A 24021-nucleotide genomic window follows, 5' to 3' on the forward strand; every position below is an offset into this window, starting at 1 on the left:
GAGGGAGGAGGGAGGAGGGAGGAGGGAGGAGGGAGGAGGGAGGAGGGAGGAGGGAGGAGGGAGGAGGGAGGAGGGAGGAGGGAGGAGGGAGGAGGGAGGAGGGAGGAGGGAATAATTACACTTGGTAGTGGCGAAGCCACTAATGACTAGGGCTGACAAGCCCTAGTGTTGGGTGAGCGCGTTCCACACGCTCACCCCTAGGCACGCCCGACACAGCAGGGGATAAGGCCCCAGTCCTGGTCAAGACAAAAGAGACACGGAGACACAAGGCTCACGCCTTCTCCACCAAAAGAAAGCACAACAGCCAGCAGGCTAGGGCGCAGCCTCAGAGGGGCCGACACAACTGCCTCCTTCACACCACACCACACGTACACACCAGACCAAAACACACGCCAGGAAAACACCGCCCACCAAGGCCAGAAACACACACAAGGCCGCCCCGCCACAAACAACACCCCTGGCCACAACAGAGGGAAAGCAAGGCGCTTAGGGCGCATGAAGCAAGCTAACCAAGCCCCCTCAAAAGGACCAGCAGGGGCCGCTCTCTGGCGGAAACCACACCCTGCATCGCTGGCCCTGGCGAAGCCCCCCAGCCCAACCACAAACATAAACAGAAAACAGAAAGCAGAAACCCTGACCCTCTCTAGCCCACCCTCTTGCACCTGCGGAACCGTGCTTAGTCCTCGTCACTGTCCGTGATGGCCTGAGCGGGTTGTCCCGCGTTCATACCTGTGTGACAGCGCAATTGGCTGTTTACTACTCTCAGGAAGGGATGCTGCGCACCCACTTGATCCCAGCCCTTCCGCGGCACTCCCAGTGCTGTGAATGTTTTTAAGCGACCCCACAAGTCGATCACTGCCGTGTCAATCGCTTGTTGGGTGTCCGTCTGTATTTGAGCCTGTTGTTACTGCTGCTGCTGCTGCGGCTGCTGCTGGAGGGAGGGAGGAGGGAGACAGGGCAGGAAGGGCTCGAGGAGGAAGGAAGTAGACGTTCACATCATCATAAGCAAGTGCCAGAGTCGCAACGTGGGCGGGACCGAACACACAGCCGAACAGATTTACACTGCAGGCAGCTTGATGCCACCATCCACCTCCCCTGGAGTTGAGGGTTATAAGCTAGCGTAAAGCATGCGGATCCTGCTGCTAGCGAGCTACCAGCCGATGAATACCTGAATGCAGCACTGATGTCAGCAGCGACCTTTGGTCGACACAGGGACACGCTTTTCTAAGCGGGGGGGGGGGGGTATCAACAACACAACTGCATGCGTGCTGACCGCACACTGCCACCGCTGACCAGGGAGACAGCCCTACGCCGGGCCGGGCCGGCCCGCGGCAGCACCTTCGCCTCCTCCCCCGCCAGCAGCCGGCCCCGCAGTGCCGCCGCCTCCATGCCCTCTGCCGCTGCCGCGGCCGCCGCCGCTGCCGGAGGCCGCACGGCCACGCTTGGGGCCGCCGCCACCGCCCGTGTGCGCCGCGCCGCCCACGCGAGAGGCAGTGGGCACGGCAGCCGCCGGCAGCCCGGCCGCGGCCGCGGGCCCAGCTGTGCCGGGCGACTTAGTGGACCCGCCGGCGGAGGTTCCGGAGGCGGCGGGCGAGTGGGAGTCCGCCATGGTGGCCGCCGCCGCCCCCTCCTCCTCCGCCGACGCCCCTGATTCCATCGGCACAGCCGCACCACCGGGCGCCGCCGCAGCCGCCGCGGCCACGCCCTCCGCGGCCGGCGCCACCGCCATGGCGTCGCCCTCTTCGCGTGCGCCGCTGCTGTCGCTGACGGTGTTCATGGCCGCCAGCGGGGCATCAGCCGCGCCCGCAGGACGCGCGGAGGCCGCCGCCGCCTCGTCGACGCCGCCGTCTCCTCCGGCCTGTCGGTGCAGAGCCAGTGCGACAGCGGGTTGCTGCTGAAACGATGACCCCCGAGAGACCATCACCGGCAGGCGGCGGGCTGCTGCGCCCGATCGCAACTCAGTCATCAGCAGTGATGGACCGCCCGCAGCAGCCTAGAGGTAGTACAAATGCGCCGCTGCAAAAACATTCGCCCACCCCTCGCGCTGTGGCCCACTACCTGTAATTCAGGCCCTCACGGCGCCCACCTGCTGCTGCTGCTGCGCCGCCGCTGCCGCCATGCCGCTTTGCGTGTCCGGTACCTGCTGGTGAGCAGACGCCGCCGCCAGCAGCGGCGCGGAGGGCCCGGCTACATTCGCCCCTCCGCCACCACCGCCGCTGCCGCCACCGCCGATCTCATCAGCCTGCATGGTCAGGGCAAGGCGCGTGGCAGGGAGGGGTACACGCGTGTCAACCTTCACCCATCGCACATCATCAGTGTAGATGATGGCGACCGTCGGGCTGGCAGTGAGGTAGATGCGTGTACAGGTGTTCCAGGTCAACATGCAATCCTCAGCCATCCTGCGTCTCACAGTTGGGTGTTGCTGAGCACGCTCGCTACTCTGGCGTTTTATGACACATGTGACGTGCCCAATGCCCCGTCAACAATGCCGGCCATCCCAGCCGGCAAGCCTAGCCAGCGCGGCATCCGGTCCTTCACACTCATGCGGCCTGCCCCCTTGCTGCATGGCACAGCCCAATCGCCCCGCTCACCCACCTGCACGATCGCCCGCATCTGGAGCCTCAGCTGATCCTGGAATGGTCGAGGGCGGGATGGCAAGATCGACGGCGTCGCCATGACGTATGCCATTTGGCTGGGGCCTCACATAGCCACAAATAAACATTGCTGCCTAGCTTTATAAGAGTAAGGCGTGTACCCAACCCTAGCCGCCGCACTTGCAACCACAAAAACGTACACGGTCTGCTGCAACGACCAACCAACCCAACCGTCGCCGAAGCACACCGTATCACTGCCCAGCCACGTACCGGCGTGATTTCGCGATTGACCAGCGCCTCAACGATGGCATCGATGGCTTGTAACTGTAGGAGGATAAGGATACCAACTGATAAGGACAGAAACGCGCCACAAGACGAAAGAGCGGGGCAATCACATGCGAACCGCTACTGCCAAAGGAAGAGAGTGCATGGTAACACGGCGCACAACTAGCTTGCGCTCCAGCCGTTGCAACCATCATCGCATGGTACTCAGGACTGGCCATCATCATTGTCAGAAGCAGTTGCAGCGGTAGCAGCGGCAGAAGGAAAGCACAACCCTACGTGCTTCACACACACGCACATAAGAAACACACACCTTGGCCTTGTTCTCTTCATCCTTCGCCTTGAGCTTCTCCTCGTGCTCCTTCTCCTTCGCCTTGAGCTTCTCCTTGAGCGTCTCATTCTGCGCGCACCAAATGCGTTTCGTGCACACCAGGGGTGTTATCGCCATGTGTGGTGCGCCGCACTGCGATGCGGAGTGCTGCTCATCGGGGCAGGTTGTGGGCCGAGCCACTTGTTCCATGGCTTGACATGGATGGGGTGCGCGGCGTGTGCGTCCAATTACAACTCCCTTCCAGCCCAGCTCTAGCCCAGACCACGTACGAACGCCTCCAGCTCCAACCAGCCACCACCCAGGAAGGCATGACCCTGGGATGTCGTGCATGCCGTGCCTTGCACCCAGCCCACACACCAGCCCACGCCCAACACCATGCGGCCCACCTCCATTTTGAGGCGCTTGACAGTTTGGGCCTCGACCTGTAATGCAAGTAGGGGACTCTGGGCTTCGGCAGCAAGAGGGTCCTGACACGTGCCAACTGGACCCCCTGGTTTTGCAGCAAGACGTTGCGCAGGCCCCCAAGCGCAATATAAACCATCTCAATCAGCTCAGCCTCCCCACCCCCATCCTCTGAACCTCGCACCCTGGCAGCACACGGTCCCTGCGGGCCCCCGATAGTAGGGCCGCCAGCAGCCGAAGCGCTACTAACACGCGAGGCTCACCGTGCTGGAGTCGCCCCCGTCACCACGGTCAGCACGCCCCTGCACCGTCGTCGCCTGCACCATTTGAAGTAGAGAACAGCGCAAAAGCAGAAGTCAAGGGAGCGAAAGCGCGAAAGCGCGAGAGCTATCGAGCTGGATGTCGCCAGAAACGAGCCTAGGCGGCCTACATTTGTCGTGTGCTGTCTTTTGCGCCCACATAAGCGCTGTGTGCGCACGCGCGGTCGGCTGCGGGGCGCGAGCGCTTGGTCTAAAAGCCCTAGGAAGCCCCCGACTGGTGTCATGGGCCAAAAAAAACTGTAACTTATAACTGTGTTGAAAGCAAATAACAACTGACACGCCAGCTGGAAGCTGGCGGCTCGAGAAATCCCGAAAGCCCCGCTGGTTCGCGTTGCATCACCTGACCTGCTGACCAGGTCGCCCCTCCACAGGAGGCGGCCCTTGAGCCTCGTTGGAGGCTTGCAGCTCATGGCCGCGGTCTTCGCCGGCCGGGAGCAGGCTGGCTGGGGCCCCCGGCTGGCCCCGGAAATTGCCTGACGTACAAACCAGGGGGGGGGGGGGGTAGTTTCGACTGGGAAAGGCCCCATGTTCTAAAATGAAAGAGCTTGACGAGAGGACTCCAAATCCACTTTCAGAGTTTCAATCAGGGTAGTAATTGCAAAGTTATGGGCCCTCAAAGTTCAGGGTCGGTCGTCGGGGCTGGGGGTCCCCAAGGTTTCGTCACGCGGGACTGCCAGATTTCGTCTCTGCGCCCTAAACGCCCCTCTAAACGCTCCGCCCATTAGCACAAGCACTAGCACACATTAGCATGTACATACTAAAGCATTTGCAGAACGTTTGGCCGCTGGAAAGCGGCCGCATGTCCGTCCACATCGGCATCGTAGTAGCGTAGAGCCCCACTCGAGCGCCTCTCACTGGTGTCATGGAGACTATGCGAACTGATGCTAACGTGTAACGGCCAAGGCTTCGTGTGGGTCATGGCGACAAGGCTGCCGCCGGCCATCGAGCGTGACATGAATCCCGGGATTCTTCACATGATCCCGGGAGAAAGTCGACCAATCTCTTCCGGCACAATCCCAAACATCATATGTACAGCGCATATGTACAGCGCAATTGTAAGCTTAAGCGCACGCCCCGGTAGTCTGACAGAAGGGTCGGTGGCCGGCCATGGACACATGGACATGTGTGGCATCGCTGCCGGGTAAGTTGTGCCTCCAGCTGAACCGGAGGTATACAATTGTAGAGCTCGCCGAGAGCAGTCGATTGACACCGACCTGGCTAAAAGCCAAAGGGTTTTGAGGGGGTTTTGAGGGGTTGCACGGTGGTGGGGGTCGGTCGGTCGGTCCGGAGGGGGGGTCGGGAGGTTTTGGGACATGGGGTCTGGAGGTTTAGTTCGTACCCCCCCCCTGTACAAACTTCCCGCTAAGACCACCAGGGCTGGCGCGTGGTGTGTGGCTTACGGGCGCCTACCGTTGCAGGCGCTGTGCTTTGATAGTTTGACAGCAAGCGTGGTGCTGCGCGGTATTGTTACCAATTGCTGGGCGCACGGGTCAGGTCATGAAGCGCGCCGCCGGTGGAGCGTCGCCGACGGGGAGCGCCGCCGGTGGAGCGTCGCCGTCGGGTGCAGTCTGCCGCAGTAGTACAGCAGTAGTACAGCAGTAGGCGTGTGTGTGTGGGGTGGGGGTGGGGGGGGGGGAGCGTGTGACAGCCGGTGCCGACCTCGCGCCTTCCTTGCCCGTCTTCCCCTTGTCCTCGCCTTCCCATAACGCCTTTCCTGGAACTCATAGCATGGCATATAGCACTTGGTAACAGTGCGCCGCGCCTATGGGTGCGGATTACAATTGAATGGACCCCATGCCTCCACGCCTTTGGTGCGAAACCAGACTTGGCAGACTGCGCCAGGGCCGAAGTTTGGCCGATCGGCCGAAGTTTTTGGGCTGAGCCCCCCGAGCGAAGCGATCCAGGGGGGGGCGAAGCCCCCCAGGATTGCCCCTGTCCGTGCCTGCCTGCGTGCGTGCCTGCCTGCGTCGACAAAAAGTGCCAAACTGGCGCAAACCGCGAGTGCCACGTATTATTAATTGCTATTCCCTATTGTAGAAAAATAGGCGGCAGGGAAAACTCGGCCGGAGCGAGAAGCGACCTCGTGAGTCCATGGACATCTTGACTTTCTTCAGTCCGCGAGTATAGCTCTCGGCCCCTAAATATCTTACACCCATGTATCAAAACATGTCGACGACAAGCGTCTTGGGGCAAGAATGTCGAAATTGTTTGCAACAGCCAAACCATGCGTCCCCGAGCCTTACATGTGTCGAGGCCCGGGATCCCGCGCCCGAGCCCGGCTAGCCGTTTGCGGTGCTTGAGTGGGATGTGGGTGAGGTGCATTTGGGATATCATGGACCGTGAAGTGGCGTGGGTAAGTTGGCGTGGCGTGGCGGGGACAGGGCATGTCGGTGCCTCGGCACGGCGTTGGCATAGTGGCCAGTCCCGCTGGATGGGCTTGCAAGGGTGCTGTTCATGTCGCCGGTGCCCATCGTCACATCCCTTGCGCTTCATGGGGCTCAGCCCATTTTCCAGCTGTACAAAGCTGACACCCCTTGTCAGCCGACTCCCGCCTGAATTCACGTCCTGTGTGGGGTTAGACGTGGTGTCTGGTGCGCTTAACTCCTTAAGGATCCCAATATATTCTATTGCCGTATGGGAAAGATGGGGCTTAGGTTGTATTAGTTTGGACGGCAGGTTCACAATCCAACATGGGGCGCTGGTGTTCTCCAGGTTGGTTTCGGGCGCATCCTTTCTGGTAGTCCCAACTCCCAAGCAACGCCCGGCCGCCATCGTCCAGCCCAGCCATCCCAATACAGCAGCCGCTTTCCGTCAGCCAGCCATGGGCGCGACCGTCCACAGCGTTTACCGTCGGTTACGAGGTAACATGTGAATTCGCAACTTGCGCTACTAACTGCCTACTCTCGTGCCGCCTGCAAGCCCACTCCGCCATCCGCTCTGGTCTACGTACGCATTCGTTTCCACAACACTCGTCATTAACATATCCTGAACGCAGGGCTTGGGCCGGGTCTTCCAGGGGTAGGCCGCCGCCACTGGCGAGAAGCGCCCCAACCTCGTTCTCGCCCACGGCATCCAGGGCCCCAACCCCCCCCCCGGGAAGGGGTAGTCTGCGAGATTCGGGGGCCGGATGCAGCCCAACGCTGCGAGAAGCCAACTTGGGAAATGCCCAATCTTTCGAGGGCATACATCGGGGGCAAATTCTTGCCGCTTCCCCAACCCTGCCTGAATGATGCTCGGAAAGCCCGTATGAGCCCACACCGGGTCTCAGAACCTGCAAGCTATTGTCCTGGGGCAGTAGCGGATGGTCGGCGTGCGCGCCTGGGGCTTTGGGCCTACATCGAGCAATTGAGAGCACGCGACATTCAGACCACGGCGTTAGGGCTACCGCACTGCATTATATGGGTTTCTGGCACCGTGGGTAATGGCTTGGCGCGCTGTTGGGGCCCAGCCGGCCACCTTCCATCGAAATTCGAGAAATCGAGTTGGACACCCCGAACCCCTGACGGCAGCCAGCGCGCAGCTTGCTTAGTTCATATGCAAATTACACGTGGCGCATGCCAGCGTGTGGGTGTTTAGGTGAGTTGGGGATTTGGGAACTTGGGATTTGAGGTTGGGGTGCGGACTCTGCCGGAACCTGGATTTGGCGGGATGATGAGCGGGACGGGGGTGTTGACTGCCCTATTTGAGTGCTCCCTTGCTCGCTTGCTGCCACAGCGATTCCTCTGAGCTAATTTCTTCCGAGCACCTGAGCGTTCCGTTCATTGTGCTTCAATTCCTGCATTTATCGCGTTCATCGTGCTGCAATTCTTCCCAAGATGTCTACGATCATTTCTATTGAGCAATTCAAGCAGCTTTTGGAGGACGCCCTCAAGCCCATCAAGGACGAGGTGGCTGGCCTCTCCACGAAGGTGGATGTCCTCTCCACGAAGGTGGCTGCCATCTCCACGAAGCTGGATGACGTCTCCACGAAGCTGGACAAGACCATGGTCAAGGTCGACATCCTTGTCGTGAAGCAGCAGAACTCGGCAGCAACGCGGAGCGACCGTCTGCAGGTGGTTCCTCGACCGGACGGCTCCATGCCAACGGTGGACTTTCCCGAGTCTATCCTGCAGCTCCTGGTTGCGGGCAACGAATCGCTGCCCGACGGTTCCCGGAACACGTGGAACAAGAGCAAGTCCAAGTCGCTGCTACGACAGTATGAGGATGCAAGCGAGAGTGAGAGCGAGACGGACGACAACGAGTACTCGTCCAAGTCGCGCGCGCGGAGGCTCAAGCTTGCCCGACTCCTGGGCATCAGCAATACTCAGCTCAACTTTGCGCAGATGACGCTGTAGGCGCCTGCATCGCCCGCTGGAGCAACACAACCGGTGTTTTTTGGGCTGAGCCCCCCCAGCGAAGCGTTCCAGGGGGGGGGCGAAGCCCCCCAGGAACACCCCTGTCCGTGGCTGCGTGGCTGCGTGGCTGCGTGGCTGCGTGCGTCGGCAAAACATAGCATACTGGCACAAACTGCGACTGCTACGTATTAGTATTTGTTAATGCCTATTGCATGTAAATAGGTGGCAGGGAAAATTCGGGCGGAGCGAGAAGTGCCTTCGCGCATCCATGGAAATTGACTTTCGCGAGGTCGCGAGGAAAGCATCCGGTGCCCGCCGATATGCAATCTATAAGACAAACTATGTTGGCGGCAAGCAAAGCGGGGAAGTATATCGAAAGTTGTGAGCGACTTGCTGAGCCATGCCTGCCGACGCGCCAGAATGCCGAGAAGCCCCGAGGTCACCCCCGCCCCGCGCCTAGCCCTTTGAGCGTGGGGCGCCGGGGAGGTGTTGAGTATGGCAGGAGGCGAAAGATATGCGTGGGGTGTTTCGGAACGTGACAAGGCACGCATGTGGCGCGGGAAATCCCGCACGACCCCAACCCGAGTGTCCCTAGCCGATGCACCTGCGCGTCGTAGCGGCATGGAGGCTCTAACGGGGCGTTACACGCCTATTAGCTCCCAAGCGTACGGGGGCTCAGCCCATTTTCCAGCTGTACAAAGCTGACACCCCTTGTCAACACCACCCTTTGGCTATGTGCCTGTGGAAACCGACCCCGGCTATGTCCGGGCGATGAGGTTGTTCGGCCTCAGACTGTGGAGGGGCTCAGCCCCTTTTCCCGTGACCGGGGAACACTTGTCAACACCACCATGAGGGGCGGTGGCGAATGAGGGCTTCCTACCGTCATGCCTGCCCCACAGCTACCACGAGGCAAGGCGGTGAAGCCCACTGCCGCACCGCGTCCACTGCAAGCATAGCGCACACCTGCATATACCATGGCGACTGTGCCTGGCACGGCCCCACTGATCTGCACAAGCACACATACACATGACGTCATACGGCAGGCTGCGACTGCTGAAGCCCGTGCAGCGGTGCCGGGAGCTGTGCGCCTCGCAGGCCTGCCGCACATCCCCCACCGCCCATACGTGATGATGCGGGAGGGGGGCGGGGCTGCGCCACGCCAGGGCATGCGGTGCCTTGGCCTTCGCCACTGCGGTGCCTTGGCGTATAGGGGCACATGGCTGTGGGGTAGGCGTGGCTTATCAGGTGCCCCTGCACTTGCCGCGCACACTCTTTCAATACAGACCTACCAAACACTTACAACATCCTATGTGTGTCGTTTTCGTTGACAGTCAACACGTCAACCGCACTAAAATTTAGAACCACGCTCGCGCCTTCCCCAAGTGGTTTGAGAGTTTCAGCATGTCATCACCTTTGAATTTATCTCAGTGTAGCTGTTGTTACTTCTAGGCATTCGCGAGGAACACCGCGAGGAATGTCTTTTGCGGTAAGAGTGGCTTCTCTGAGGCAGATGCTATCTATCTGGCCTCTTTACGCCTGTAATAGGCACTTGTGGTACTGGGGTGATAAAGCTCGAAAGCAGCGGAGCGAGTCGACAATGCTGCAAGCGTTAGGGCAGCTGGTTTCGCTTTTCCAGTATAGCGCTATGCAAAAATTCTGACATGGGGCAGTATGGTGCGCGCAACCTCACGTTTTCGTCGTGTTCAGCGGGACCATGAAGCGTTCCGACGTGGCCGCGACCCTGGCGTGCAGCCGCGCGTTCAGCCTATCTGTCGGCGTGAGGGCGACACAGTGCTAGGTTTGCCCAAGGCTGACACCATTACAGATTCCGGACTCGGCGACGTCTTGTCGCAGCAAGCTCCCGCTGCTGCGACACGGGTTCTCCGCGCTGGGGGGCCCCAACGACCGCTAGCTTGGCGCCACGCTGTACAAACCCCATGTGTGTGTGCGGTGTGTATGTATGTGCGGTGTCATCCAAGCCGCCCGCACACGGCATCGCGACCGAGCGTGCTTCCGTTGTGCTTGATGGTGGTTGAGCCTTCACGCCCTCCGCCCAACTGCTTTCTGAATAAGAGGACCCGGTGCGGTCCGTCCCGCCTCCCCCGGGCCCGGGCCACGTCCTCCTGCTATGCGCACCCGCAAGATAACACCGAATGAGTTAGCCTGGAGAAACAACGCATGTCTTGAAACAAGTGAGCTCGCACAGGGGTTGGGTACGGCGCCATCGTGGCAACGCCCGTGTGCCATGTCCTGCTGTTTTATTTCTCCCCCACGCAGGCCAGCAGCGTGGGCAATGTCTCCGACAGCAGCCTCCCCTCGACTGAGGCGGCCTCCTCACCCCTGCCGCCGCCGTCGTCGCTGTACGACACGGGTCGCCGTACCTCTGGCGGCGCGCAGAGCGGAACCGTGGGAGGAGCAGGAGGAGGTGGAGGCGGAGGAGGCGGTGGGCTGCCGCGTGTGCGGTCACATGCATTGTTTTTGGATGCGGAGGAGTCGGAGGCGCTGGTGGCGGAGGGGCTGATCGTGCCGCAACAGGTGTGCGGGGGTTGGTGTGCTTGTGTGTACGGTATGGGTTTGTGTGATGTGGGGGGTTTGGGGGGCTGGTTTGTGTTTGCAGTCGTACGGTGCGGTCGGGTCTGAGGAGAATGCACTCGACGGGCATGCGCCTACGGCAACAATTGAGCCACTCGCCTGCTCCACCTATTCCACCTTGAACACGGCTGTTGCACCCACAGTACCACCTCTTGCCATTGCCTCCCTCAAGTAGTCATACTTGGAACCCCTTCCCCTCCCCAGATAAGCCTGCTGGAGGGCAGTCCCGACCTGGCCTACGACATGGGCGCCCACTCCATGCAGGTGGGTGTGGGCGTGTGGCGCTGGGGCGCTGGGACAGGGGGCAGACAAGGGAGCTGACCCCGTGCGCGCCCGCCCGAGCGTTTGGTCTTCCCAGGGGGACATGTGTGTATACGGTATCGCTGTGCGTGTACGTGTTTTTGTGTGTGTGTGTGTGTGTGTGTGTGTGTGTGTGTGTACGTGTGTGTGTGTGTGTGTGTACGTGTGTGTGTGTGTGTGTGTGTGTGCGTGCACCATATGCATACTTTGGGCATGGCCGGCGCGGTGGGCGGGGTGGGCAGTGGATGCACGCTGCGCCTGCCGACCCAATTCGCTGCGTTTGCCTCTCACCATCCCCAGCCTCCGTCGCTCCCACCCGCACCTCACCCGCACCGCATCCATACCCCACCCGCACGCCGCTTGCCCCACACACCCGCACCTAAGCCACACCTCACACCCGCACCTCACCCACGCCCCCCAAGGGCGCCAGCTCCAAGATGGAGGACCGGGTTCTGCTGGTGGACCTCAGCTCCCACCCGCACTTCGCGGCGGCGCGGCGGGCGGCGCTGGTGGCGGTGCTGGACGGACACGCGGGCAGCGGCGCCGTAAGCCACCTGGAGGTGAGAGGGGGGCGGAGGGGGGGGGGGGTGTAGATACCAGCCCAAAATACACCGAACCCGTTGCAAAAGAGCGAGGAGAGCGTGGCCTACGCTTGACAACGGAGTGGCACGCGACGCTAGTCCCCATCGCCGAAATGCACCGAGTTCCCGGTTTCCCAGCAAACCATCCCGCAAACCGGGAGAAAGAAGGCGATGAGCTCGTCGGTCTTGCGCATGTGGGCGGTGCTGACGGTAGCCGCCTTCGAAAATGCCACCCAGGCTCAAACACATGTACGCACGTTCTAACTAGCAATGCAGACTAGGCACGCGTTTAATACCCACCTAGAAGACATCAATGGGGGGGTGCAAGGATAAAACATTGGGAGTGGGAGAGGAGGGGGGTCGTAGATACCAGCCCATACTAAACCGAATCCAATGCAAAAGAGCGAGGAGAGCGTGGCCTATGCATTGACAACAGGCGGGGCGGAGGAGGGGAGAGACCAAGGGGGCGGAGCGGGTGAATTGCGTGGCATGTGCGTGGCGTGTACGCATAGTGGGACAATCTGTCTGCGGCTACGTGCTACGTGCCATACACACACACACACACACACACACACACACACACACACACACACACACACACACACACACACACACACACACACACACACACACACACACACACACGCCTGTGCCCCCCCCGCATGGACCACCCGCCTGCCGCCCTAACCCCCAGGCCCACCTGACCCGGCACCTGCTGGAGGTGGTGGCGGCACAGATTGGCTGCGACCCCGTGCCCCTGCCGCCGCCGCCGCACCACCACCACCACCAACAACAACAACAACAACAACAACAACAACACCCGCAACAGCTGCAGCAGCAACAGCAGCAGCAGCAACAGCCACGGCAGCCGCAAGCGGGGCTGGCAGCAGCAGCAGGAGGAGCGGAGCCCGCTGTCTCACCAGCTGCACCCGGGGCCGGGGCTGAAGCCGGGGCCGGGATAGGGACCCGGGTTGGGGCCGGTTCTGGCGTTGCGACACCCGTGGCCCCGGGCTCGCTGGCAGCGGCTGTAGCAGGGCTGTCGTCGACTCCCAGTGCCGCGGCGGCAGCGGCGGCGGCTGTAGCAGGATGTCCGGCTGGGCCGCAGGAGGCGGCGGTGGCGGCGGCTGTGGCGTCGTCGTCGGCTGCACCCCTGTCATCCTCAGCCCCGCAGTTGCGCCGCGGCGGCGGCGTGGGCGTGGCCGGCGGCGGCGCCGAGGCGGCGGCAGCGGCGGCGGCGGGTGCGGCAGCGGCAGCCCGAGGGACGACGTCGGATGGGGCGGAGGCGGCCTCCGCACCTGCGGCGGCAGCCGGCGTGCTTGTAGCCGCCTCGCAGCTGCTGCTTGACGACAGCGCCAGCAGCATAAGCGCGATCTCGGCGGACGTCTACACAGCTGGCCGGGTTCCCAGCGAGTCTGTCCTGCAGCAGGCTCGGCAGCAGCAGCAGCAGCAGCAGCAGCAGCAGCAGCAGCAGCAGCAGCAGCCGGCGCGCCCCGGCGCGGGCTGGGACTCAGCCGCCGTGTTTGAGTACGGCTACGCAACCGCGGCGCGACAACTGGCGGCGGCGGCGGCGGCCGCCGCCAGCAACGAACACGGCACCATCCGTCGCAACGCTATCAACAGCTCGGACAGTTCCGAAGACGCACACGGACACGACTGCACTAGCACCCACGGCGACGGCGAAGAAGGCGGCGATGAAAGCGGCGGGGAGTTGTTGAGCGAGGACCCGGATTGGGGTCTGCCTCAGCACTCGGCGGCGGTGGCGCGGCGGCGGGCCTCGCTGGCGGCCTACGGCGCGGCGGGCGTGGGCGCGGGGCCGCCGGACCCGCCGGCGGCGCTGCGGGCGGCGCTGATGCGGTGTGAGCAGGAGCTGATGGAGCGGGTGAGGCGGGGGGAGGAGATGGAGGGGGTTATAAAGGCCAGCCCAACTAACCGAACCAAGCTAAAACGAGCGGAGTTAGTGGCGTTAGCTGCAAGTGGGGGGAGGAGATGGAGGGGGGTTACACGCATTAAGTTTACGAAGTGAAGTCCGGAGGGGGGGGGTGGTAACTTTGAACCAATCCCGTAGGGAAACAGTCGCGCTGAAGGAGAAACTCGAGTGGGGGAGTGGAGGGGGGAAACGAGGCGGTGGCGGTCTGAAGCAGCTTATCCTTAGTAGTTGCTTGGTTGCCGCGTGGGTCATGCGCGGGCAATCACATTGAAACAGACACGCGTCCCACCGGACCCACGCACCGGACCCCTGGCACCGACACACAATCTTGACTCCAAAGCAGCACGCCTCCACTCCCCATGAACGGCTCCTCCCCCGCCGTTCCCGCTCCTCCCTCCCACGCCCCCCACGCCCCGCCCGCACCCAGGACTGCTCCAGCGGCAGTACGGCGCTGGTGGCTCTGATGCTGGGCGGCTCGTTGTGGCTGGCCAATGTGGGGGACTGCCGGGCAGTGGTGTGCGACGACGGCGAGGCCAGGTGGGGCGGGGCAGTGCGTGTGTGTGTGTGTGTGTGTGTGTGTGTGTGTGTGTGTGTGTGTATGTGTGTGTGTGTGTGTGTGTGTGCCTGTGTGTGTATGTGTGTGTGTGTCTGTTTGTGTGTGTGTGTATCGGTGTGTCTGGGTATGTGCCTGTGTCCGTGTGTCTGGTTCTGTGTGGGTCTGGGATCAAAGGTGGGTGCTGGGGCTTTGGCGGGGCGTGGGATGGCTTGCAGGCAAAGCAGGGCAGCTAGGCCCTGTTACTGGTGGTCACACACGCCGCTGCCGCCTCCATCCGCCTCCGGGTGCCTCTGGACCACTGCTGCAGTCACGCGTTATCTTGTTGTTGGCCGCTGTCCCTTTCCTCCGCAGGCAACTCACGGTCGACCACAAGGCAGGCGGCGGCGGGACAGACGCCAGGGGGGCGGGGGCGGCCGCGGCGGCTGCAGGTGCAGGTGGTGGTGGTGACGGTGGCGGCGGTGGCGGTGACGGGCTGACGCCCAGCGGCGCGTCGCTGTCGGAGCGGCGGCGGCTGGAGTCCCTGGGTGTACAGCTCAGCTCGGATGGATACCTGCAGGTATGTGTGCTTTGTGTGTGTGTGTGTGTGTGTGTGTGTGTGTGTGTGTGTGTGTGTTGGAAGCGGCGTACCAGAACGCATCCACACCCTCATCCTCGCACCCTCACCATTGCACCCTCATCCTCGCACCCTCACCCTCGCCCCCGCAACCTCGCACCCCCGCAACCTCGCTCCCTCACACAGATGACGGCTCCCGATGGCTCCTGCTCCGACATCGCCGTCAGCCGCAACCTGGGCTGCGCGCACCTCAAGAAGGCCGCCACACCCACCGCAGCCGCAGCCGCCGCCAGCTGCCGCCGCGCCGCCCTGCAGTACTTCCCCGCGCACTACAGCCACCACGGCCACAGCTACAGCCACGGCTCTGGGTCCGGGCACGGCGCCGGCGGCGTGGCTGTAGCAGGCGGGGTTTTCGTTGGATCGCGTGGGGGTTCCACGCACCACCACGCCTCGCGCGGCCACCACGCCCACCTGGGTGTGCACCACAGCCACCACGGCAGCCACGGCAGTAGCAGTGGGCACGGCAGTAGCAGCAGCGCCGTCGGCGCGGGTGCGGCTGTAGCAGCTGCGGCGGGCGCCGGCGCCGGCGGCCGGCCGCACCTAACCTCGGCACCCGTGTCGGTGGCACAAGGTATGGATGGCATGACGTCGCCGGCTGTAGCAGGGGGGGCGGCGGCAGTAGCAGCAGCCGGGACTGGCAGCGCGCCCTACCTGCGTGGCAGCGGCAGTAGCGCCTCCTTCTCCGGCCCCTGCAGCGCCTCCGCCGCCGGACCCACGCCCACCGCCAGCTCGCTGCTACAGCCGCTGCTACAGCCGCACTCACAATCGCAGCTACAGCCGTTGACGGTGCGGTTCGGCTCGCCGAGCGACCCCACGGGGTTTGCACGCCACGCGGCCAGCCCGGGGCTTGCTACAGCCTCGGCCGCAGCCGCCGCCGCAGCAGCACTGCCTGGCAGTAGCAACGGCGGCAGCCCTACCCACAGCGGCCACACGCTGGCCACTCAGCTCCAACACAATCACCACCCCCGCGTCCACCCCCAACAGCACCCCTCGTACGGGCACTCCCCACACAGCCACCTCACGCCCGGAGCCACCCAGGCACTGCACCAACACTATTTCCCCCTGCACCCACACCCCAACCCGTACCCGCACGGCCCGCACCCGCACCCGCACGGCCCCCACCCGCACCTCCACCTCCACAGCTACAGCCACAGCCACCACAACCCGCCCCACCGGCCGCAGCTTGACCTCGTGCGTGAGGACCCCAGCCAGCCCCCCGCCGGCACCTCGCCGCCAGCCCGCTCCTCCACCGGCGGTCTGCCGCAGCCGTCCCCGCCCGCGACCACGCCCTTGGGGCAGGCGGCTGGCGGCAGCGGCGCTGCCCACGGCAGCCAACAGCCGCAGCTGCCTCGGTCGCAGCCGCAGCAGCCGCCGACGCAGCCACAAGTGGAGGAGGGGTCTGGACAAGGCGGGATTGTGTTAGTGTCGAGCAGTCCGCCGCGTGACCCGCGCCTCACACACATGAAGGCACCCGGGGGCCAGGTGGAGCTGCAGCAGCAGCCGGATCAGCAGCCGCAACAGCAGCAGCAATCGCGGCAGCAGCAGCAGCAGAATGGGTTGGACGTCCCGCCGCCGCCCGCGCACCTGGCCCGGATCGCCACTAGTCCCGGTGCCGGAGGGACGCAGCGCAGCAACAGCAGGGGAAGCGATGGCTTTGGCGGCGCCGACCCAATAGCAGGCTCGGCCGCCGCACCGGCGGCTGATGCTGCTGCGTCGGCTGCGGCGGCGGCGGCGGTGGGTGCAGCACATGCGCCGCCGGGCGACCTGCCCTCTCGCGCCTCCGCGCCAGCAGCGGCGGCGGTGGTGGCGGCCCACACACTGGGGCTGAGTCCGCGGCCGCCGCGCCCGCCATCCAGTGGTGGCGGCGCCGCCGTAGCGGGCGCCATGGGCGCCGCTGCTGCCACTGGGGTAAGCCAAGCTAGCCCCCGGCCGCCGCCGTCGCCGGCTGCTGCTGCTGCTGTGGCGGCGGCGTCGCCATGGGCGGCGGAGCGGCCGCATGCGGCCGGCGGCCACGGGATAGGACCGGCGAGCAGTATGGGCGGCGGCGCAGGGTCAGGAGCAGGAGCGTCCCTGGGCCTGCCGCCGCTGCCACCCAGCCCCTCGCTACCGGGGCCAGGAGCAGCAATGATGGCGGCGGCTTCCTCGTCTCCTGGGGTGATGCAGGGCGGTGTGTTTTACCACCACGGCCGCAGCGGCGGCAGCGGCGGCGGCGGCGGCACGGCGGCGGGAGGCGGCCGTGTGCGCGAGCGGAGCCCCACCTCGCCGTTCCCACGCACCAGCGCCGGCGCCATCACGCTACCGCCTCTAGAAGAAGGCAGTAGCAGCGCCGAGGTTGGCTGGTCGGACGGCGGCGCGACGGCTGTAGCCGCTTTCACTGTGATGGCGTCGCGGCTGCAGCGGGACAGCAGCGGCGGCGGCGGCGGAAGTGGTAGCGCCGGACATGCAGGTGCTACTGCCGCTGACTCGGCGGACGGCACAGGGGCAACAGCGGCCGCGCACGCCAACGGCCCCAGCGCCAGCAACAGCCGTAGGAGTGCCGGTCCTGATGGCGGCGGGGAAGGAGGCGACGGCAAGGCCGCCCAGCAGGGCACCAGCGGCAGCAGCAGTGCGGCACTGGAGTTGCTCCATGCAGAGAGCTTCAACACGTGGACCCTGGCGTCCGTACTCGCGGATCCGGCGGCGGCGCCGACGGCGTCTGGCGGCGGTGCGCCGTCGCCATCGCCGCCGCCACCAGCAGCGGCAGCGGAACAAACTGGCAATGCAGCGCTTGCCGCCGCGGGGATGGCGCTGGCTTCGGCATTTCCGGCCTCTTCGGCTGTGGAGGCGGCGGCGCCGGCGCCGGCGTCAGGCAGTCGGGGCCGGCCACTGCTGCAGCTGCCGGGTGAAGGCGGGCGGGACGGGGCTGGCGCTGGCGCTGGCGGCGGCGCTGGTGATGGCAGCGGTCCGGGCACGTTGGGGTGTGATGGCGCAGGGGCGCTCATTCCTGATCCGGTGAGGCACGGCGGGGTCGCATGCGTGGTGTGCGTCCGAGGCGGGATCAATGAGGGGCTGGGCCGGATGGATCCAAGCGCGTGTGTAGTGGTTTACCGAGCCCTCTCGTGCTTATAGTGTGGTTCAGGCATGCCTGGAAAAGCTCATGTACATGCGATCGCCATCAAGCCTGCACCCACCCCTCCTTCTTTCCGCCTCTCCACCTCACGGCCCCGCCCCTTCCTCCCGCCCGCCTCCCAACCCCCTCCCCTGCCCCAACACTTCAGGACCTGTTCCACTACCAGATCAGCACCGACAGCGAGTTCCTCATCTGCGCCTGCGACGGCGTGTGGGATGTCATGCGCAACGGCGAGGCCTGCCGCATGGTGCGTGCGTGCCGATGTAGTGCGTGCGTGTGCTTGTGCGTGCGCGCCTGCGTGCCGCTGTAGTGTGTGCGTGTGTGCGTGCGTGCGTGCGTGCGTGTGTGCGTGCGCGCGTGCGTGCGTGCGTGCCGCTGTAGTGTGCTTGTCGTGCTCTCACTTTCATGCGTCCTCGTGTGCCGGCCCCACCCCCACCTTATCAGTCAGCGCCGCCCTTGGGACCCATTGTAGCTAGGGCGTCGCTCGCCTGGCGGCAATACCACTTTGTCCTTCACGTGTTGCACGCCCGCGACCCGGCATACCGCATCCACATCCCACGCCAACGACTCCACCCCAACCATCTGCCCATGGCCGCCTCCCCACCGCCGCCATGTGCGCTTGCGCAGGTTCGGCGCTGGCTGGCGGACGGCCGCAGCGCCGCCGCCGCCGCCGAGGCGCTATGCACCTCGGCCCTCAAGCTGGGCAGCGGCGACAACCTGTCGGCTGTGGTGCTGCGCTTCAGCAGCCGCCCGCTCGCCACCGCGCCCAGCCGATCAATGCTGCGGCGGGTGGCGTCGGAGTTCATGAGCTGATGACCTCGTGATGTGGGTTTTACGGGGGGCGGCTTATGTAAGCTAGTTGGGGTTGGGTGGGTCGGTTCAACTTGGCGGTGCGCAGCAGAGGAGGGAATGTGTAAGTTAGGGTTGGTGTAAATGAGGTTGAGGCAATGTGGGGAGCGGAGTAGGGCAAGGCCTGCAGGGGGCCTGTGTGTACGAGAGGTCATGAACCCCGCTGTGTGTGTGTGTGTGTGTGTGTGTGTGTGTGTGTGTGTGTGTGTGTGTGTGTGTGTGTGTGTGTGTGTGTGTGTGTGTGTGTGTGTGTGTGTGTGTGTGTGTGTGTGTGTGTGTGTGTGTGTGTGTGTGTGTGTGTGTGTGTGTGTGTGTGTGTGTGCGTGTGTGTGAGAGAGTGTGTTTCATGAGCTGACTGGAGTTTTGGTGTGGTGGCATACGACCGGTCGAAATGTACGGGTGTACAACTATATATGCAGTAATCAAGACGGATCGCCTTCCATAGGAGGCAATACCTGTGAACGAGGTAGTAAGGGCCAATGGCGCATTAGGTCGGGGCCATGGCTCCACGCCCACACACCCGTTTGCGTGTAGGTTGGGAGCTTGTAGACGGAACATTTCGTTTTATCTTGCGTTGGCACACCGACGGGTCTTTGTTGTTACCGTTAATTGCGCGCCGGCTGCGTACGGCGAGCGGCATGTTGTTTGCATGCGGGCATGGTTGCATTCCTGCATGCGAGCTGTTGCATGCATGCCAACGGACTGCTTGCTTGCGTGTATGCATGCGTGTTTGTGTGTGGCGTGTGCACCAAGTCCGTCAAGTCCGTCGTGCGGCGTTTGCGTTGAGGCGTGAGTCAGCTACGGCATTGAAGGTGCACACATTGTGGTGTGGAGAGGTCAGACGTATCAATCATCGTCCGGCGGGGGTTTTGGGTACCGTGGACCGGACGTCCGGACCTGACAAGGAAGGTGGCTCTCCCTCTCAAAGGGAAGAACGGAGTCAAGCAGAGCAAACAAGAGGACAACGATATCGACGGAGCAAGCCCAGAAACAGTTGCCTGGATCTGCCGTACGGTCGCCTGCTCCCGCACTGCTCCGGGTCCTCCCAACATATTTTCGCTAGACCTGCTTGACCAACGTTGAGGCATGGACTCTGCCTTGCTAGTTCTGCAGGCGCGCACGTCAGGGGTCAGCAAGCAGCACGCACCGTTTCCAATCTTGCACCCTAGGACACTTGTTTCTTGAATGTACTCTTTTTCGAATGCGCCCTGGCAGCAGGCAGCGGGGCCATGCGCAGGCTGCAAGGGACGCCAATGACACCCGAGCAGTTGGCCCGCTTCAGGAAGAGTGGGAGGGGAGTCACCTGGGGGAGTCACCGGGACTGGCCCAAGGCCATTATCGAGGGCTGCACGCGCCAGCACGGTTACCGCGTAATTTATTTATTGGCCTGCGTACATATGAAATGAGTACTGAATTTATAGACGCGTTCTTTCCCTACAGCTCCTTTGTGTTGCGCAAGAACTTTCCAAAGGCCTTCACCCGCTTGTTTCCACCGGCTCTGCAGAGAATATGCACCCGGCCAATACTGTCCCTGCCTCTAGTCCAGGGCAGCGCACCGTTTTTGGTGCGGTGGCCATCGCTGGCGCCGCTTATAATACTGGGCTTGATTCTTGGACTGCGAGGGCACTTCAGCTTCCAGACACAAAATAACTGGCACCGGCCGCCAACGCCGTCGCTGTCGCTGTCGTTCGGGTTCTATGCGCTTATGTGCACTGCCGGTAGGCCCTTCCTCCCCTTGCCCGGCACGGAGTCAACTCGCTCGCCTGCTTGGTAGTACTCTTGCTGGACATGCAAGAAAAGCCTAGGTGGTCGGCCTAACCCCGGCACGAGACTCTGCTAGCCGTGCCAGCTCTCTGGCCCATCTCCCTAACCTCCCCCTCCCGCCTGTGTACAGCCGTCTGCAAACCAACCGTGTCCCCGCATCACCGCGTCACTTCCTGCAGCGCTGCTGTGCCACTGCCTGCTGCCTCGCTCCAGCGACTGGCAGATGGCTCTGGTGTCACTCGACATAGCGGCCACGGGCAGGTGCGCCTGTATGTGTGTGGGTGGGGTGGGTGGCGGGTGGGGGAGCATTGGAGAGCTCTGGAGAGCTGGTGCACCGGGAGGGGGGAGAGGCCGCGGAGGGAGGGGCTGCTCAGCGCTTTTGGTCGCATGTGGCTCGTGTGCGGGGTCAAGCCATCACCGTTGGTGTCGCGCTCCCCACACGTCGGCACCTACCCATGTGCCTGCACCCTCCCCCCCCCAACCACACTCTCCACCTTCCCCTCCTTCCTGTCCCGCCACCTGCCTGCCTCTGCCCCCACGCGTCACCCCCACGCTTTTTCCCTGCAGTTGCGCCTTTTCCGCTCTGTACGCGTGTCTTTCGGACGAGCTCGGAGACAGCCTGCGCAGGTCTTGGGGCGGAGCAACAGCAGCAGGCGCAGCAGCAGGCGCAGCAGCGGCAGGAGGTGAAAACGCAGGAGCAGCAGCTCAGGCTCCATCTGGGTCAGCTGGCTCAGCCGGGGCAGCTGCTGCTGGTGGGGCCTCCGAGCCGGCGGAAGTGGCCGTAGCAGCGGGCGGTGGCGCGGCCGCAGCCGCAGCAGCTGCTACAGCCGCTACAGCCGCTGCAGCTGCGGCACCGGAGCCCGCGCCGCTGGTGCAGGTGTCGCAGCCGCTGGCGGCCGGCGGGATTGACAGTAGGCGGGCGGCGGCGGCGCGCGCCAAACGGCGGCACGTGACCAACCTGGTCACTGGCAACGGCCTCATAAACATATCCGCGTGAGCTCGTGTTGCAACTGCTGGTCGAGGAAGTGGTGGTTCTCAAGGGTCTTGAAGCAGGGGGTTGTAGGGGCTCGCTGACATCGGTGCTTAAGTCCGCAGGAGGCTGCGGCGGTAGTGCTTGGGTTGGGCGCCTGCAGGCGGCACATGTGGGGCACGTTTGCTGCGTGCCGGCCTGGGCGGCATGCACCCTACGCGGGGGAAGGCTCGTCGGCTCGGGGGCAGGCAAGGGTTATGGATACCTACCAGTTACTACGTGTCTGCGTGCGTAAGTGTGCGTGCGTGCATGCGTGCGTGCGTGGTCAGATTGGGCCTTCGATGTAATTCTCCTCATGCCTGACCAGCGTATACTTCACTGCTCTCAACCGCCATGCAGGTTCTGGGGTGTGCGTGTGCCGTACATGGCCGAGGCAATCTACATCGGCATGTCGGCGGCGGCGGCGCTGGGCGTGGGAGCCTACATCATGCGCAGGGGAATGGTGCGTGTGTGTGTGTGTGTGCCCGTGCGTGTGTGTGTGTGTGTGTGTGTGTGTGTGGGTGTGGGTGTGTGCCCGTGTGTGTGTGCGTGTGTGTGCGTGTGTGTGTGTGTGTGTGTGTGTGTGTGTGTGTGCGTGTGTGTGTGTGTGCGTGTGTGTGTGTGTGTGCCCGCGTGTGTGTGTGTGTGTGCCCGCGTGTGTGTGTGTGTGTGTGTGTGTGCCCGCGTGTGTGTGTGTGTGGGTGTGTGTGTGGGGGGGGGGTGGGTGGGTGGGTGGGTGTGGATGTGGAGTTGGGGGTGTGTGGATGTGTGGGTGTGGGTGTGGGTGTCGTCCGGGCGCCTTCCCCCAGCCCGCACCTCGCAGCCCTCCCCGCCCGCCCACACGCCCCATCTGCTTTCCCCGCCACCTGGCCCCTATGTGCTGGCGCCAACGATTTGTGCCTGCTGTCCCTACAGCACGTCGGCACTTCAAAACTGTCTTTTCAACAATCCGTTCTCCATGAAACGGCTACCCCCTTGCACTTCCTGTCCCACATGTATGCCCCCTCCCACCTGCCCCCTCCCTCCCTCCACCTGCCCCCTCCCGCCGGCTCCTGGCAGGTGGGGCGGCAACCGCTGTGGTTTGGGCTGATGTTGTCGGGCGCGGCACTGGCGCTGTTTGGCATCCCCCTGGATGCCCACCTGTGCACGTGGCTGGGGCCGCATGCAAACCACGTCGTACTGCTGTTCGCCGGGTGCGACCTCATCATGTACGGCTTCGGGCGGTACATTCGGGAGGATCTGGAGATGCGGTACGACACGCCGTACTACGAACGGCGGCGGGCGGCGGCGACGGCGGTTGAGAAAGCGGCGGAGGGGAAAGCGGGCGGGCAGGGCAAGGGGCGGCACGGCACGGCAGCTGGGGCGGGTGGTGCCGGTCAGGAGGTCCGGCAGAGGGGACGGTAGCTGCAGGCCCGCTGGCAACGAGAGCGCGGCGGGATAATGTTTTGAGTAATTTGCGAGCTGATGTTCCCAAGCGCTGCAGCTGTGTAGCGAGCGTCAAGTGGGTGCACACAAGGATGAGAGTGATGTTGACACTCAGCAGCGCGGGTGGGCGTGGAGGCGCCGTAGCAGAGAATGGGTGAGCGACCAAGTGAGCGATGCGTGTACCGCCGGAGCACTATGCAGGACTGGGCAGGGGGCAGACAGGCTAGCGAGCGAAACCACGCATGGCCACTCCTTGGTGATCTGGTGTTGCGCAGAGCGCAGCGCGGCTGTGATGTATGATATGACGGCTGATGTCAGGTGCTGGTGTGCTGGCAAGTAGCAGAATAGGCATGTGGGTGAAGGGTAGGTGCAGGCCGGTAAGTGCGGAAGAACCTATTCTGGAAGGATGCTGAACACGTACGTACGTGCGCGGCGCCGGTACTGCAGTACATGCAGGACCCGAGGCGCGGGCCTGCGTGTTGGTGTGCGACGGGACAGTGGTAAGGCAGGTTGGTAAAGTCCCGTAGGGTGCAGCTGATTCCCAGAACCCAGCAGATGGCAAACAATTTGGGGCAAGCCTTGCAATCTCACACACGGTAGCGCGCTACGTCTATCAGGTATAACACGGTGTGCTGGGCATGGTGCATGTGGTGCACAATGCCCTATGACAGTGAGCGAGCGCTCGGTGCTGGGACCTGATGGCCGATGAGGGGGTGGACGCAGCGGCAGTGTGTCGGGCCCGCGTCAGAGCTATCCACCATCAGACCCACAGCTGCTCCTAGCCTACCTCCTCCTCCACGAGTCCCTGTCCATCCGGCCCCGTCGCCAAGGTGCGTCGTCCTGGGCGTCCAACTGCTGCAAGGTCGGAAGCAGTAGCGCCTCTTACCCAAAGCCGCGAAAGGGCCGGATGCAGTAACGAAGTGAATTCTGCGCAAGTGAATACCCAGGGGTTCTGAATACCTGATGCTGTCCTCCCCAGCCATCCGGCCTAGGTCGTGATGTGAGGAGCTCGATGGTAGGTTTATCCTGTCTC

General features: G+C 63.5%; 5 protein-coding genes across 6 annotated transcripts in view; 3 read left to right on the plus strand and 2 right to left on the minus strand.

Moving 5' to 3' along the window:
• The window catches only part of CHLRE_16g647602v5 (uncharacterized protein), a 22621-nt gene extending 21622 nt beyond the window's left edge, over window positions 1–999 (minus strand). For both annotated transcript variants that reach the window (XM_043070735.1, XM_043070736.1), the window contains exon 1: window positions 412–999. The gene's annotated coding sequence lies outside the window, so the exon portion shown is untranslated. The remainder of the gene's footprint in view (window positions 1–411) is intronic.
• A 46-nt stretch (window positions 1000–1045) lies between these two features.
• CHLRE_16g647700v5 (uncharacterized protein) lies at window positions 1046–7259 on the minus strand. The gene is made up of 9 exons (XM_043070737.1): window positions 6482–7259; window positions 4040–4179; window positions 3873–3926; window positions 3594–3629; window positions 3190–3276; window positions 2865–2918; window positions 2596–2631; window positions 2087–2242; window positions 1046–1858 (listed from the first exon to the last, which is right to left on the minus strand). Exons 2-9 carry the CDS (start codon window positions 4151–4153, stop codon window positions 1307–1309), a joined length of 1089 nt encoding a protein of 362 aa, XP_042915380.1. The 5' UTR covers window positions 4154–4179; window positions 6482–7259; the 3' UTR covers window positions 1046–1306.
• A 100-nt stretch (window positions 7260–7359) lies between these two features.
• CHLRE_16g647750v5 (uncharacterized protein) lies at window positions 7360–9521 on the plus strand. Its single transcript, XM_043070738.1, has one exon. The coding sequence runs from the start codon at window positions 7745–7747 to the stop codon at window positions 8261–8263; it is 519 nt and encodes a 172-aa protein (XP_042915381.1). The 5' UTR covers window positions 7360–7744; the 3' UTR covers window positions 8264–9521.
• Window positions 9522–9569: 48 nt separating this feature from the next.
• CHLRE_16g647800v5 (uncharacterized protein) lies at window positions 9570–20141 on the plus strand. The gene is made up of 10 exons (XM_043070739.1): window positions 9570–9749; window positions 10541–10798; window positions 11060–11119; window positions 11578–11715; window positions 12431–13615; window positions 14091–14200; window positions 14571–14775; window positions 14959–17823; window positions 18090–18188; window positions 18569–20141. The coding sequence occupies exons 1-10, from the start codon at window positions 9738–9740 to the stop codon at window positions 18752–18754; spliced, it is 5118 nt and encodes a 1705-aa protein (XP_042915382.1). The 5' UTR covers window positions 9570–9737; the 3' UTR covers window positions 18755–20141.
• A 48-nt stretch (window positions 20142–20189) lies between these two features.
• On the plus strand, window positions 20190–24021 carry CHLRE_16g647850v5 (uncharacterized protein). The gene is made up of 5 exons (XM_043070740.1): window positions 20190–20508; window positions 20734–20815; window positions 21122–21547; window positions 21924–22026; window positions 22623–24021. Exons 1-5 carry the CDS (start codon window positions 20496–20498, stop codon window positions 22965–22967), a joined length of 969 nt encoding a protein of 322 aa, XP_042915383.1. The 5' UTR covers window positions 20190–20495; the 3' UTR covers window positions 22968–24021.

The sequence above is a fragment of the Chlamydomonas reinhardtii genome, chromosome 16, assembly GCF_000002595.2.
Source record: "Chlamydomonas reinhardtii strain CC-503 cw92 mt+ chromosome 16, whole genome shotgun sequence".
NCBI classification, from domain to species: domain Eukaryota; kingdom Viridiplantae; phylum Chlorophyta; class Chlorophyceae; order Chlamydomonadales; family Chlamydomonadaceae; genus Chlamydomonas; species Chlamydomonas reinhardtii.